The sequence below is a fragment of the Lemur catta genome, chromosome 17 (genome assembly GCF_020740605.2).
Source record: "Lemur catta isolate mLemCat1 chromosome 17, mLemCat1.pri, whole genome shotgun sequence".
Taxonomy (NCBI): domain Eukaryota; kingdom Metazoa; phylum Chordata; class Mammalia; order Primates; family Lemuridae; genus Lemur; species Lemur catta.
The window spans coordinates 27,603,640-27,619,617 of NC_059144.1; the positions used below are offsets into that span (position 1 = coordinate 27,603,640).

General features: G+C 41.9%; 1 protein-coding gene across 5 annotated transcripts in view; it reads left to right on the forward strand.

The window, feature by feature from the left end:
- Positions 1–15,978, forward strand: part of PTPRA (protein tyrosine phosphatase receptor type A) — a 116,307-nt gene that overhangs the window by 76,399 nt on the left and 23,930 nt on the right. For 4 of the 5 annotated variants that reach the window (XM_045528952.1, XM_045528953.1, XM_045528954.1 and 1 more), the window contains 4 exons: positions 1,317–1,401; positions 2,606–2,679; positions 2,916–3,052; positions 15,626–15,716. In XM_045528952.1, the coding sequence (XP_045384908.1) occupies positions 1,317–1,401; positions 2,606–2,679; positions 2,916–3,052; positions 15,626–15,716 (387 nt within the window). Of the gene's footprint in view, positions 1–1,316; positions 1,402–2,605; positions 2,680–2,915; positions 3,053–11,157; positions 11,245–15,625; positions 15,717–15,978 lie in introns of those variants that run through there. The other variant, XM_045528956.1, reaches the window with a different exon arrangement.

The window sequence follows — 15,978 nt, forward strand, 5'->3', positions numbered from 1 at the left end:
TGAATTTAAGTATTGGCTTGTTTGTGAACAGTGTCCTCCTCCTCCCTCACAGAATGTAAGCTTTCTATCACTTGTCTGCTTGATCGCTTCTCCATTTCCAGTGTCTGGCATACAATTGCTGGTCCATAAATATTTTTTGAATGAATGCTGCAAAGAGGTTGAATCGGATGAAGGTGGGAATGTGTGCATTGGATTTGACAATATTCCATTTGTTGGTGTCCTGGCTGAACAGTTTGAACAGAACACTGAGGGTGAGAGTCAGAGCAGATAGATTAAGGAGAACCCAGAGGTGAGGAATTCGAGAAAACAAATTAGACAACTGTTGTGAGAAGTCAGCTGAGAAGAATAACACAGGACTGGTGGTAGCTGGAGGAGGGTGAATGAGGTCAGGAAATCTTTGAGATGACAGAAATGGATATAATCCAGAGCACACGTGATGGGATTGGCCTTTACATGGGAGGAATGTGTCCCCTCTTTTAGTGGGTAGGAAAATGGTGAAGATAGGTACAAACACACTGGTTGTGTAGTTCATGGTGGGGAGTGAGAGTGGACGAGGATGAGTTGGCACCCAGTCACCTCAATGAGAAATGCGGCTAAGCACTGGGTGAAAGGAAGCCAGGCTCTGTGGAATGAAGGGAGGGATCTCCAAGCTGCATGTTGGTATAGTTAAGGTCCTGGCAAGAGGTGGCTAGGGGAGCAGGGTATGTATAGAAGCTCCCAGCAGTTTTTGATACATGGTGCCTAAGGGTCTGATGTTTGCTTGTCTTAATCAGGAACAGTATTCTCTGTGCCAGGAAGCCATTTGGGTTTATGATAGGAAAATTGTCTTTTTCCCTTCCTTTCCCATCTTCCTTTAGATGGAGCCCATTGAGGCTAGGAGAGAGTACGGTAATTGCCTTGCACATCCAACCTACCATCAGGAGTGGATGTGTTTGTGCCACCAGATATTTGAGTGCTTTTTATGTGCTAAGTACTGTTTTATGCTCAAAGATTACATCAATGAATGAAACAAAGTCTCTGCCTTCAAAGAGCTTTTATTCTAATGCAGGGAGACAGTAAATAAATGTATGTCAGAGATGGGGTAGGCATGTCACCCTGAGCCGTGTGCTCCCCTCTCTCCCCCCCAACGCCGGTAGCCCTGGGGTAGCAGTGGGAGGTACACACTCACACTCTCTTCTCTCTATGTTTCCATGTCCTGCCATCTGCAGAAGTACTGAATGAGCCCTTCTTCCTCATCAGGGTGCTTCCCTGAGCAGCTGACTTGAGCCCTCCATTGCACAATGTGGTAACGACTTATTCTCTTCTCTTGATTTCAGATGAGACGCCAATTATTGCAGTGATGGTGGCCCTGTCTTCTCTGCTAGTGATCGTGTTTATTATCATAGTTCTGTACATGTTAAGGTGAGCATGTTAATCCTTCTGCTTAGACTCTGTTTCAATACCCCAGTGTCTCAATAAGCCCACACAGTTCAGTAGATAGTAGGATAAGAACAATGAATAGGATAGAGGGGGAATGACTCATGATAGTGCTAAGATTAAAATTCTACTTAGAAATGGTTCAAAAGCTCTGCATAGTCTTCCTTAAGCCCTGGATCCTCCCCTTTTCTATCTGTCCAAGCCTAGTCCCCCACCTGCAGTTCAATCTAAAGCCCAAATGGTGGTTTGGAGGTTGGGGTAAGAAGCCATAGTTTGTTTGATTAGTGACAGGTGTTTCAGGATCTTCAGATCTAGCCCTGTTGAAGCAACCCCTAAAAGGGCCTTAGTGAGTTTACATACTCAACAAAAGCCTACTTTATTTCTAGTTGGGGCTTTGTCCCCAAGCCCCTCTGGGACCTCTGGCCCTGGTGTGCTGAGCCGAACCATGTGAGTTACAGGATTCCTCTTTGTGACCTTCTTTCAGGGTCCTCTAGACATTACCACTCAAACAGCGAGCAGAAGCAAGGAGGGGGAACCCAAGGGGGAGAAGGGGGTGGTGCATTTGTTCTCTTGCTGCTAAAGCTACTGCCCTGACTAACGGGGTTTAGCTCTCCCAACTTATCTTTGACTTAACCTGTTCTGTGCTCCCTCTTGTTCTACAGGAATAGAGAAGGGAACCTTGTGTGCCCCGTACAATTTGGCATGTCTCCCCATTATTCTGCAGGAGACTTGTGGCCAGATCTGTGCCTACCCAGTCTGAAGCTCTGGGCTTTCTCCCTGGGGGCTCCCAGGCTGCACTGATGAAATACCAGGATTTTTTGTTTGATATAGATCCTCCTATCTCCCCCACTGCATTCCACTCACTCATCCTTTTTCCACCTGGTATAACTGTGCTCTCTAGTGGGTCTTGGAACTAGGGCTGCACAGAGGAGCCGTGCCAGCCAGAATATACTGTTGGTGTTACCTGGGTTGAATTCTAGTATGCTGAGGGTAAACAAGAGCAGCCCAGGGTACTCAGTCACCAGGGCATGGAGCTGCCTCAGGATGTGTGTGACCTGTCTCTGAAAGAGCCTGATTATTTGATGAAGGAGATTTAGAAAGGCTGTGTTGATAAGTAGGAATACACAGCCGATGACTTGCCTCTTGCTCCTCTATGCTTCGGTTTTCACTATGAACGTTTTCTCATTAGGTTTAAGAAATACAAGCAAGCTGGGAGCCATTCCAATTCTTTCCGCTTATCCAATGGCCGCACTGAGGATGTGGGTAAGGCACCCCTTAATGGCATGGGGAACCCTCACAAGGAGGAAAATCAAGAAATTAGGGGTTTCTTCATCCTTTAAAAAAAACAAGACTATAAAAAAGGGGGGAAAAAAACTTGAAGAAAACAGCCCTAGATCTTGGAGGCTTCATCCATGAGATACAATCCCCAATTAAGTCTCCAGAAAAGGGGCTAAGTGCCCAGGGCACCTGACTGACCTCTTCCCTCTTCTGCACTGCAGAGCCCCAAAGTGTGCCACTTCTGGCCAGATCCCCAAGCACCAACAGGAAATACCCACCCCTGCCTGTGGACAAGCTGGAAGAGGAGATTAACCGGAGAATGGCTGATGACAATAAGCTCTTCAGAGAGGAATTTAATGTGAGTTCTTTATTGAAAGTGGTGTATCAGATGAGAGGAAGGCAGACCTAAGGTCAGGCCTTTTGAGTCATGGGGTAGAAAACAGGTTTCTAATGCTTAAGAGGTGAGAAGTTTTAGCCAAATTTATTGGATTCTCTTCCTGTATGATTATGGATAGAAAATGAAAAAAGATTTGCCTCAGTTTCCTAATCTACCCATCCATCCATCTATCCATCTGTCTATTCATCATCACATCTGTTACTTCTTTTGTTTAAGCATCTAATATGTGCCAGGTAGTATTCTAGCTGCCAAGGTTATGGTTGGGAGCAAAAACAGATCCAGTCCCTACTCTCAAGGAACTCACTGTCCAGTAGGGAAACCCTACAAACGAGAGCAGAAATAACAACATAAGTCCAAACAACAATACAGGATATAAAGGACTTGTGCATAGTTGTAGGAGCCCATGTTAAGAGACGGCCTTTTAGAGTATAGAGCAGGGGTTTCCGAGTGTCTAAAGTAAACAGTAGGAGTAGCTCAGTCTGGAAATGAGGACCATGGCAGACTGCAGAGCACAGGTCTCATCTTGAGTATTTAGATTTGTATTTTTAATAATTCCCACAAGGAAGTGGAACATGTTTGTAAACCACCAGTTCTAATCCCAGGTCAGAAGATTCTTTGAATAAATGTTGTTTTAATTGATACCTAATCATAGATAAGGGTGGCTGGGAAAGAGGAGTGAGGAACATTCTAGACACTGGAAATAGCAGGAGCAAATTGTCAGGAGTGAGGGTGGGTAAGGGAAGGGCACATTCAAAAAATTAAAGAAGGGCTGTGTATGGCTAACGGGCAGAGATTCAAGGGAATAGAAAGAAGTGAAACAAAGAAGGCTGGCCAGACCATCAGATTTGTAGCTTTCCATGAGAGAAGTAGAAAGCCATGGACCAACCAGATCTGTATTTTGGAAAGATGACTCTGGCTTCTGTATGGAGAGTAGCCTATGGAGAGATCAGAATAGTTTCAGGGAATAGAGTTAGGGTCTGCAGAAGTTGTTAAGATCAGAAGTGCTGGTAGATTGACCTAAAGTGGTAATGATTAGGGAGAGGGGAATGGAATTAAGAACGTAGAGGAGCAGTTCCAGAGTTGGTTCATTTATCATTGCTAAACTGTCACTTTCCTTTATACCTTTCCACTAAGCCATGTGTCAGCCTGTCTTGTAGTCTGGTTCCTCTCATGGTGCCACAATGGCTTCCCTAGTTCTAGGTATCACATTGAGCTCTAACAAGGTCCGGTGGGAAAAGGATGACCACTTCTTCCTTTTATCAGGCAAATTTTCCCAGAAGCTTCTGGAGACTTCCCTTGTCACATGCTCTTTCTTAAGCCAGTCATAAGCAAAGGAGAAATAGGGTTACTATGACTAGCTGAGACCAATCCAGATCATTATTCCTGGATCATGTAGGGCATGGGTGGACAGCCCTACAGAATAAGAGCTCTGGGAAAGGAGGAAAGGAGGAATGGTTACTGGGTGGGTATATCACCACTCATACCTGCTCCATTAGTGAAGGGCTTAGGGAAGTGGAGAGTGAGAAAATCACTAACTACTATATAGAGAATAAATGGAAGGGGACAGAAAGAGTTGAAGCAGGAGACCAGTTACCAGGCAAAAGTTTAATGGAATAGTTTGGACCCTTTTTTCTGACTTTTGGAAAAACAGCACCATTTAATGCTCATTATTGATTGAGAACATTTATCATACACCACAAGACAGCACCCCATCCTCAGCACTATACCTGGGTCTGTGATAGGCATTGTACCAGCTGCTTCTGGGTGATGGAGTGTGTGATTCCATTGCCATGACTTTTGTTTGGAGATAAAATTCCCTGAAATCACATGATAAAGGCCTTCCAGTAAATCCCTGGATGGTGGTAGTGTCCTGGAAGCACGGTGGGTAAATTCAGGTAGATATTGTGATGAGAACCATTTGCTGTGCTATCGTGGCCACCATGTTTATGAGCTCATTGGGCCAGCAGTAGGGTAGCAAAGAGCTGACCATCATCTCCTATGTTCTTAGCAACGAGTGCTGTCTGGTAAGGATTCACGTGGCACATAAATATTTCCTATCTTGCTCCAGTTAATACTCATTCAGAGCCATTGGTTAAGTAGGTTGCCCCACAGCAGTCTGCTTCCAGCATGGGCCAGCATGTCTCATCGAGCCATTTGTATGCCAGGCTGGACTTTTTTCTTCCTTCAGTCAACTGTTGATGTCAGCAGGCAGTCAGGAGTGTCTATTGAGGGAGTGGGTTGTGTGGCAGGCATCCTACGCACATCACTTCCAGTTGATGGTGGAATTCTGCTTGGCATGTCCAAATTTTTGGCTTAATTAGATCACATAATACCTGGTTTATGAGAAGGAGTTGAAGTCATTTGCATACCTAGTGCCTTATGGTCAGCCTTACAGTCTCCACTCTAGAGCCCAGTATTAAGCTGGGAGCATGGTCTTGTCCCCATGTCCTAGGGTTTTTCATTATGATCCTCCTTTTTTAGCCTTACCACAAGCACTTTTGAGCCCCATAGAATCTACCAGAGCCAGTATCTCCATGGCCTAGATCACCTGGAGAGCCTTCTCTTTTCAGATCACTCAATAAATGGGTTAGAGCAGGATACAAGCATATGATATATGCCTGTGGTCCCCAAACCCCCGGGCCGTGGCCCAGTACCAGTCAGTGGCCTGTTAGGAAGTGGGCCACACATCACCACCTGAGCTCTACATTACCTCCCCCACCCCCCCACCCTCCAGCACACTCAGCCGTCCCTCAGTCCGTGGAAAGATTGTGTTCCATGAAACTGGCTCCTGGTGCCAAAAGGGTTGGGGACTGACTGCTGGTATGCTATGCTATACCCAAAACCCAAAATTGCCTAGAAGCATTGCTCCTCGTCCTAAGCAGGGGAGGGGTGTTGGGGCAAGGAGCAGCAAATTATCTTTTTTGTTGGAGGAGAGATCCGTCATGCTGCCGGTCTTTGACCTTTAGAAAACTTGGCTGAGGTGGCAGGCCACTGTATTGTGTACATCTTAGCATGTATATCTAAGATAACATAACTTCCTGCTCTTTAATTTCTGTCAGCTTGGTTATCAGTATAGTTGTCAGGGTGATATCCTGTGAAACAGACAAAATCCTCATGAACCAGATCACAGCACAGAAAGGTCAAGATTATTTATCCACTGAGGCTGCTCCTGTCTTGAGAAAGGGTAACTGCCTTAGGTAGTCTGCACAACTTAAAAACAACACACACTTGCCCCTATTAATAGCATAACCAGGAGTTACGTGTTAATCTGTAGGAAGGAGAGTACATCTGGGAAAAGCAACTATAAATCTGCAGCTCCAACTGATTTAGTTTACCATAGGCCACTGACATTCGTAAAGACCATCAGTCTTTCATGCCTAGGCTGCTTGGTGGCTTGTGTGGAGAGATAATATGAAACAACAGAATAGCTAATACCAGTAGTTACTGAACGCTCACTCCATGCCACCACTAAACTCAGAGATGTAAATGGATTATCTCATCATGATCCTACAGCTTTTAAAGTTTTCTGTAGCACTTAAGATCATGCAATTCACCAAGGGACTTAGACTTTCGGTAAAGAGAGATCACTGCTCTGGGAGCTTGCATTTGCTCTTTCTGTAATGGTTCCTATCTAATGGGTTAGGGAATCAGTGTGGGCTATTCTGTCACTTAATAGGTAGCTCCTAATGTGAAGCCAGTTGGGACCAAAACTACTTCCATCACCTGGCCTGCAAAGGCTGCATTCTAATTAGCATATCATGGTGACATTCTGGGATCCTCGGAATTAGTTAGCTCAAGGCTGGAACCCAGTAGACCCCAAAAGATGCATTTCCCTTTACCTAGTTCACAGTTAACCATGGTAAATAACTATAGACTCTTAGGGAAAGATGAAGAGGGAGGTTCATGGTTATATATGAGTGTTGGTGTGCTGTGGCAGGGTTCTTCCTTGGCAGTGCCTTTCCTCTCCCTTATTAAAGGGTTCTGGGTCTATGAAATGATCCAAGCCTAGGACTTGGATGAGAGGGGCTATTTCTCTAGCATGTGGTCTTTAGTAGGCTGCCTAAACTGACCTGGGCTAGCTACCTTCCATTTTCATTATTGGGAGCTTCACAGTGAATTACTCACAACCATAAACTTCTGGATCCTAATGCCAGTGGCCTCTGACACACCTTCCAACCCTCTAAGATCAAGAACCCATTTTGAAGCCAGGCCCTTTACTAGCATCTCAGTGTGGAGAGGACAGCCAGGAAAGCACTTCTGAAAGATTCCAGCACTTTCCTCACCAGTGCACACCCTCCAGCAAAGCACGTGTTGTAGAAAGGCTGAGCCTTTAGAGCCCATGTACCACTCTGATCTCCTCTACTTAGGCTGAGATTTTCTGGCTTTTCATCATCACCTCGCTGAATCCAACATTCAGTCCAGGTTTCCACTAGCCACCCTAACCCAGCCATAGAACTGTGGCCAGTGCCTGAGCTGTTAAGCTACCTGCACAAGTTCATTTGACCATACCCACTAGAAATTTGGCCTCATCCAAAAGTTATCCTCTCTCCTCTTCGGTTTAACATCCCCCAAATCTATATCAATGACTATTCTTATAATTTTTAATTACGCAACTGAATGACTTCCCATAATTTCTTCTAGGTATTTATTAGCTCTTTGCTTTTCTACTTTACATATGTATTTTACTCTCTAGATTGTGTTATGCTTATATCCTGATTATCCATAAGCAATGAGACCTGGGCTGTGGGGCAGTTTTCATCATGAAAGCAAGATGCAGTAGAGAGCATAATAGAGATTTTTGGAAGTTAGCTTTTTCCAAGTACTCTGTTTCCTTCATAATTATTTCAGTTGTCTCACTTAAAGCCTTATCTTTCACATGAACACCCCAGGAGAGATGGTGAATTCTGTTGGCATTAAAATTCAGTAACCAGCAAAATCCTGAAATTTTAACAGTTGGTTTAGCAAAATACATTTATAGTCATAGAAAAGCCCTGAGTCTTGTGCTGTCATTTGGAGGTGAACATTTGATGTTGGAGCTGGGCTTTTTCTTGTTTGTTATTTAATGTTGTCAGAAGTAATCTTACTTCTTGGTTTCAACATTTCTCATCTCCTTTTAATTGGGACACTCCCACGCCTTTACCACTAGCTAGAATACATCCCAGGTAATCGTAAGTATTAAATGAAGTAGAGTTGTACAGCTCTGAACTGTGAGTGGCTTGCTTTTTCCCATCCTGGAAATTGGTTGACAGTCTCTTTCCTTCCATCTGAACCCAGTAACAAGCTCACATCACCCACATTTCCCCCAACAGTTTCTCAGCTACAACCCACTCTGATACTAACTGCTAAGTCATTTAAGGTCCAAAGTTAAAAACAAGAGAAGTCAACTGAACTCAAGCAAAAAACAAACAGAACTATGAATTTAGGAAGACACTGGAGGAGCTGGCAGAATCAAAAGATGAGTTGGAGTTCCAGGCCTTGGGCAGAGCAGGTACTACCGTGGTGGCTCTTGGGCCCTCCCAGGGAAGCACCTAGTTTTCAAAATCCTGGGAAAGAGAATCTAATTGGCCCAAGTGTGAGTCAAGTATGACTATGCTTGGATCAATCAGCCCTGGAAGGGAAGAGGAGAAATAGCACATAGGGAAAACACAACAATTTGTGTCTACTACCATACAGTAATATTTTTATAGTCATCATATGGGGAAGGCCTTTCTAAACTAACTAAGAGTCACACACCAGAATGGAAAAGATTGGTAGATAATAAATATATTAAAATGTTAAACATCTCTATGACAAATAATGCCATTAAAAAGTGGCCAAAGGGGAGAACCTATTTGCCACAGGTAAACAAAGAGGTTTCCATACAATTTAAAGAGCTTCTACAAACCTGTGAGGAAAGGGTAAACAATTCAGTAGAAAAATCGGCAATTTACAGAAGGAAATACAAATGGTTTATAAAGATAGAAAAGAAGATCGATGTATATAGTAATCAGGGAAATATATATTAAAGCTAACCATTATTTTGGACCTACCAGATTTGAAAATTTTAAAAGATTGATATCAAATGTGGGCAAAAATACGGGAAACAGATACTCTTATACACAAGTCAGGGGAGTTTAAATTGGTACAGCATTGGAAGGATGATTTGGCAATATTAATCAAAATTTAAATGCTTATTAGCTATGTGACCTAGCTTCTGGGACTCTATGTAACAGAAAAACCCTCATGCACAGGTGTGTATTTGTATAAGGGTTTTCATTATAGCATTATTTATAATAGCAAAGAAAATAAAAAGCAAATATCTATCAAGTAGAATAGCTAAATGATTTCTTATATCCTTTATGAAATCCTATACTGTCATTAAAAGTAATGTGTTCACATGGATCTCCCAATCATAGTGTTATGTGAGAAAACACATAGCAGAGGACATGGTATAATCACATTTTTATCTTTAAAAATATCTATGTATATCTGTGTGTGTTTGGGTGTGTTAATACTTTTTTTTTTTTTAAGTCTGGAAGAATACTATGAACTGTCGAGAGTGGCTATTTTTTAAAGCAGAGTTTTCTTTTTAATATGGGAAACAAGGTAATGGACCTTAATGTGCTGTAATGGATATGTAGCATCTAGAATAAAGAAGCTACTATCCCTAGTTTGAACTGTGCCAGGAGTCTTGTGGTCAGTTCACCGTGAAAAGGGATATCACCAAATGGAATGTTCTGGAGAGAAACTGGACCATGGGGGTGACAGCTGAAGGAACAGTAGGCATAGGATATGACAGCTGTTCTCAGATGTTTGACTTTGGCTGAAAGGAGACCCTGTAGCATGTCTATGGATGCCCACCATGATCAGAAGTTCCAGGCTATGGCTTTCATCCTAGTTACAAGCTGGTACTTTTTTACTTACCAGCATTTGTCTTTGGAGGAGTCATCGAATTTTATTTAAATGAAACACTTGGAAAAGCCACTCATTGAGGTCCCTAAAGCATGCTCAAGGTTTAAAAAGAAAACAAATTGGTTAGCTCCTGAGAAGAAGGGGATAGGAGAGAGAAAAAGAGGAAAAGTTGGAGCCAGTGAGACAGTCAGAATCTGTGCATTGTAAGATGTGACCTCCTTCCTCAGGACCTCACATCTTTATAACACAGTTAAGCCCGGTGAAGCGGAGTGTGTGTGTGTGTGTGTGATCTGGTGATGGGACTGAGTGTGGCATCTGAATTGAGGCAGAGGTGAAAGAACCTCTACATTGATGAATTGTCTCAAAATAAATGAATCAGAGCCAAAGTCTTATGGGATTTAGCAGGAACAGTGGCAAGGGCTTTGACATTCCCCAGACCAGAAAGTTGGGGATTCAGGCTTTGCAAGGACCAGAGAAGGTACCAGCTGACATCTGTGTTTCACACTACGTAGTACAAGGGAAGTGCAAAAGAAATTGTGTATCTGGATGTTGGTTCCTTTTAAACAGACCTCTTCCAAGCATTACCTTGGAAAGTAGTAAGTTTCCCATCTCTGCAGTGTTTTAAGCACCAGTGACTATTAGGTGAGGGTATTGAAAGGGGACTCAAGCATTAAAAGTGAATGAGATTCAGTCCTGTACTGGAGATCTAGGCAGCACAGTTGAGTCAAGGAAAGAAATGAAAGGTATGAGGATTGCAAAGGAAGAGACAAAATAGGAATTTTTCATGGAGGAGGATATTGTCTTTAGAAAAATCCAAAGACTCACCAGATAAATTATTAGGATTAAAAAGTTATTTTAGCAAGGTTGCTAGATACAAAGGCAGCATAAAAATGAATGCATTTCTATACATAGGCCACAAATGGAAAATCTAATAATACCTTTTAAAAGATGCCATTTATATAAAATATATATAAAATATAAAGTACCTAGGGATAATGTAGCAAAATATTTAGAGAAAATTATACAAATGCTTGAACACTTTAAAGGAAAACAGTTTAAATTAGTGAAGAGATAGGATCAGTGGATTAGGAGGCTCAGTATTGTAAAGATGTCAATTCTCCCCAAACTGATATATAGATTCAATGCAATTCCAATAAAAATCCCAACAGGTTTTTTGTGGAACTTGACAAGCTGATTCTAAAATTTATATGGAGGAGAAAAGATCAAGAATAGCCAAGACATTCCTGAAGAAGAAGAACAAGGTGAGGAGACCTGCCTTACCAGATATAAAGAGATTATAAAATTTTAGTAATAAAGACACTTTTGTATTGGCTCTGGGATAGACACATTGACCAGTGGGATAAAATAGAGAGCTCAGAAGCAGATCCATGTGTAAGTGGAAACCTATTTATGACAGAATTGCTGTTGCAGTTTGGGTGGGGAAAGGATGGTCTTTACAATAAATAGTGCTTGGGACCATTGGGTAACCCTGTCGGAATAAATCAGATTGAATGTTTGTCTCATACCAAACACAAATCAATTCCAATTGTTGTAAACACTGAAATTTAAATTACAAAATGTTAAAATGTAGAGACAATAATGTAGTAAAATATACTTACAATCTCACAATAGGAAAGGATTTAAGACTTACGTTGATGAATTTGACTATAGGAAAATGCAAAGATTCTGTTCATAAATAGATAACCGTAAAGAAAATGCAAGGGTAGGCCACATACTTGGTAAAAGATATTTGTAACACGGATAACTGATAAAGGACAAGTATCCAGAATATGTGAATGCAAATTAATAAAAAAATAAACAAGCAATCCAGTAGAACAACGGGGAAAACACTCGACTTAGGTACTTCATAGTAGAGGAAAGCCTTTTGACCAGAAAACTGTGGGAAGATGATGAACCTCATTGATAATCAGAGAAATGTAAATTAAAACTACATTTAATACATGTAAAGCCTGACAATATCAAATATTGATGAAGATACAGAACAACTGGAACACTGTATGTCGCTGGGGGAAGTATAAATTGATACAACTGCTTTGAAAAACAATTTGGTCTTACCTGGTAAGGTTAGATACTCAAACTTGAAATTCTTGAGCATGTGCAGGAGAAACACACACAAATTTGTGCTCAGAGCAGAACCAGTAGCTGTAAACAACCCAAATATTCATCAGTAGTAGAATGGATAAGTAAATTTTGATACATTTCAAAGTAGCTGAAGTGAATGAACAACCTAGATGAATCTTAAGAACATAATATTGAGCAAAAAAAAAAGCAAGTTGCCACTTGATCACAATTCCATTTTTATCAAAAAACAGACTTGGCAATAATAATATATTCTTTAAGAATACAAATATATGGGATACAAGTTTACCTGTGAGAAGGGAAGGAAGGAAGAGGATATGAGGAGAGGGGCCCAAAGAGAACTTCTAAGTTAAATTGAATGACAGATACTTTTTTTTTTTAAAAAATAAGTGCGAACAAATTTGAAAGATATTGTTTAAAAACTGACATGTTTTAAAAAATGAATTCCTGTTAAGACTTGAGCAAGAGATGAAATGGTCTTTGATGCCACCTAGTGTTCCTAGAGAGTTTAACATCTTTTAGGCTTCTGGCCCAGCTGCTCCTTTCTAGCTCTGTGAGCTGTTTTTCAGAGTAGAACTAAACACTAGGGTTCCCCTTGTTTTCATCTCGGACTTAGGCTCTGCATTCTGAACTTCTACATGTAGCCCTATGTTCCTCAGGGCAAGCCCCTTCTTTTCTCTTGTAAAACAATGGCTCTGTTTCTAACTTTCCTTTTAAGAACTTTACCTCACCCAGAAACCCAGTTTTTCTTTATTATGACTGGGGGAGCTAGGCATGCTGATAGTTCTATTAGGTGGCAGTCATTGTCATTCCCAACCTTGCTGTATTGAAGACTGTTTTCAGTTGTCTTGTTATTACCTCTATTCTACGTCATTTTAGAGAAAGGATGTACAGGAATAGTAGTGCCTCTGGATTAGTCACGAGGACTTAAAAACCTGGTGTCTCATCCTGCCCTGTACTGGAGTTGGGGGGGACATGTGGAAATGTATCCTATGTGAGGGAAGAGAAGGCAAACTGTGGGTGAATTGGGAAATTCCATTCTTAAGGATGATCTCTGTTCCATGTGCAAGAGCCCACCCCAGGAAACACTTTCTCCCCTTTATGTATTCACAGGATAGTGTCGAAGGGAATTGCCTCTCTTAGTGAAATCACATGCAGAACCCCCAGAGTTTTAACTCTGAAAGGAAAATCTCTTGAGTAGGTGAGGGCAGATGGACTGTAAGACCCTGATTCCCCTTGTCTTTGAGTCTTTCACTATAATTTCTCCTAGCACTTTATGCTGGTTCCCAGGAAATATATTTGTTCCCTTCTTAAAGCTCTTGCTTCCATCTGGCAATATTGGTTCTCTTTGGGCTGGCATTTCCTTTATTTAATCTTTTTGGGATTTTTTTTTTTTTTAACTATCAAAGTCAGAAACCCGAGAGTCATTCTTCATTCCTGTCTCTTTCTCTCCCCAATCCACCTTGCCTTCATTCCATCTCCAAATTTAGTGATTCTAATTCCAGAGTATATCTCAAATACATCCATTTCCTTGTACCATCATCTTTTCATGTTTCCACTCCATGCTTCTGTTCTTGCCTCCCTCCAGTCCATTTTCCACATAGTAACTGGAGTGATTCTTTAATATGTAAAATGGATCTCACATTTAAAACTTCAGTGGTTTCCAGCCAGGCATGGTGCCTCACTCCTGTAACCCTAGCACTCTGGGAGGCTGAGGCAGGAGGATGGCTTGAGCTCAGGAGTTCGAGACCAGCCCAAGGAAGAGTGAGACCCCATCTCTACTGAAAAACGAAAAAATTAGCCAGGCATGGTGGTGCATGCCTGTAGTCCCAGCTACTTGGGAGGCTGAGGCAGGAGGATTGCTTGAGCCCAGGAGTTTGAGGTTGCAGTGAGCTACAATGCCACTGTACTCCAGCCAGGGCAACAGAGAGAGACTCTGCCTCCAAAAAAAAAAACAAAACTTCAGTGGTTTCCTCGTGCACTTAAAACTAAATCCAATCTCTCTTTTCAAGGACCTACGTGGAAATGAATGATCTGACCTTGCCAAGCTCATCTCCTCCCACTTCCTTCTGCCATCCCCACCAGCCTCACCTTCTGCATGGCAGCCTCACTAACCTTGTGGTTTCTTACACAGCCAAGCCTTCTCCTGCCTCTGGATTATCACAGATGCTATTATCTGTGCCTGGAATACTGTCTTCTACACTCATCCTTCCTCATAGGGACCCACCCTTCATCTAAATTTGGCCCCTTTCTGATAGTTCATCTCTAGTAGCATTCTGTTCTTTCATTGCATTTATTGTGATCCATAATTGTGTATTTATTTGTTTTATTTGTTTAATGTCTGCTTTTCACTCACAAGTTTGTGTTGTCCATGAGGGCAGAAACCATATATATGTTTGATTCATCACTCTTTGCTCTATACCCAGCCCAGTGCCTAAAAGGTACACAGTATGTATTTGTTGAGAGAATGAGTGAAAAGTAATACGTAAACTATAATTTACTTAACTGTTACCCTACTGCTGAATACTAAGGTTGTTCTCAGTTTTGGGTCATTCTACATAATGATGAAGTAATTAATTTGAACATAAGAGATTTTTATTTCCTTAGGGTAGATTCTCAGAAGTGGAGTTGCTAGGTCAAAAAGTATAAATATTTTTAAGGCTCGTAAAACATATTTCCAAATCAGTTATTTGGAATAAGTGTTAGAATTTTAAAATGTTTTCCTTTTTACTTTCTTAGTTTTGAATATATGGAACATGTAAGAGGAGAACAGCTCAAATAAAAAAACTTAGCTTCCTACTCTCATAAAATGCATTTGTTGAATGTTTATTCTGTGCCACACATGAGATGACAGATTTGCCCCAGTTCATACAACCCAGACTATCTCATGTCAAACCATTTTATGCTTGTCCACATACCTCCCTGCACTGATTTACTTTTGTTCCAGTGTGCGACAAATTTAATGTCATTTCACCCAAATCTTCTTCCTAACTGTTGCATCCATTTGAATGCTCTCCTATTCACCCACCAGTCCTTGTTTTTTTGCCACGTGATGCTAGGGGCTGGGATGCCATGTCCCCTTGTCAGACTCCCTAGAGAGAACCAAATTCAACTGACCATGCAGAGCCCTCCTGTCTGGTTCACTCTGGGATGTACGTCATCTTTGTGGAGTGGTTAGCATGAAGATAGACGGCCCGTTCCTTCATTTATGTCCCCATGCTGATTTACATGGGTGGTCCATTTTGACCCAGCATTGTAACAGGTCCCTAACCACATAGTAATCATAAAAACAGCAGGCTGCAATTATAGTCATAGGAAAGGCATTCTGCCTCCTGGGATTCTTGTTGTTGAACTCTAAGGAGCTTGTGGCTATTGAGGGGAGAAGTCCATTCTCTATGTTAGGCTGCAAGTATTCACCTGGGCCCATGTTTATCCCCCCAGGAAAAGGTAGAATTTGCTGCCAGGTCAGGGCTTCGTGCAGCAGTTTGCACGTTTGGTGTCTATTCCTGCTAATAACTCTTCTGATTTCTTTTAATCTTTCAGGCTCTCCCTGCTTGTCCTATCCAGGCCACCTGTGAAGCTGCCTCCAAGGAGGAAAACAAGGAAAAAAATCGATATGTAAACATCTTGCCTTGTGAGTGTTTGTAGTATTTCTTGGGACGTAACCCGAAACTACATCTCTGGCCAGATTTTCTGAGGATAGAAAGAATCTTGTGGTTGGTAATAACAGTAGGGTTAAGCCTTTGGGCTGAAAGGGCCTTTATAGTTCCCAGGGTGACTCCACATGCTCACAGAGTCAATTAAGTGGTTGACCAGGATTTTTGTGCCAGGCCTAAGGTTTCTAGTAGGCCAGAGAGAACAGCTTCACTAGGACCAGTCAGGAAGCAGGTTGTGGT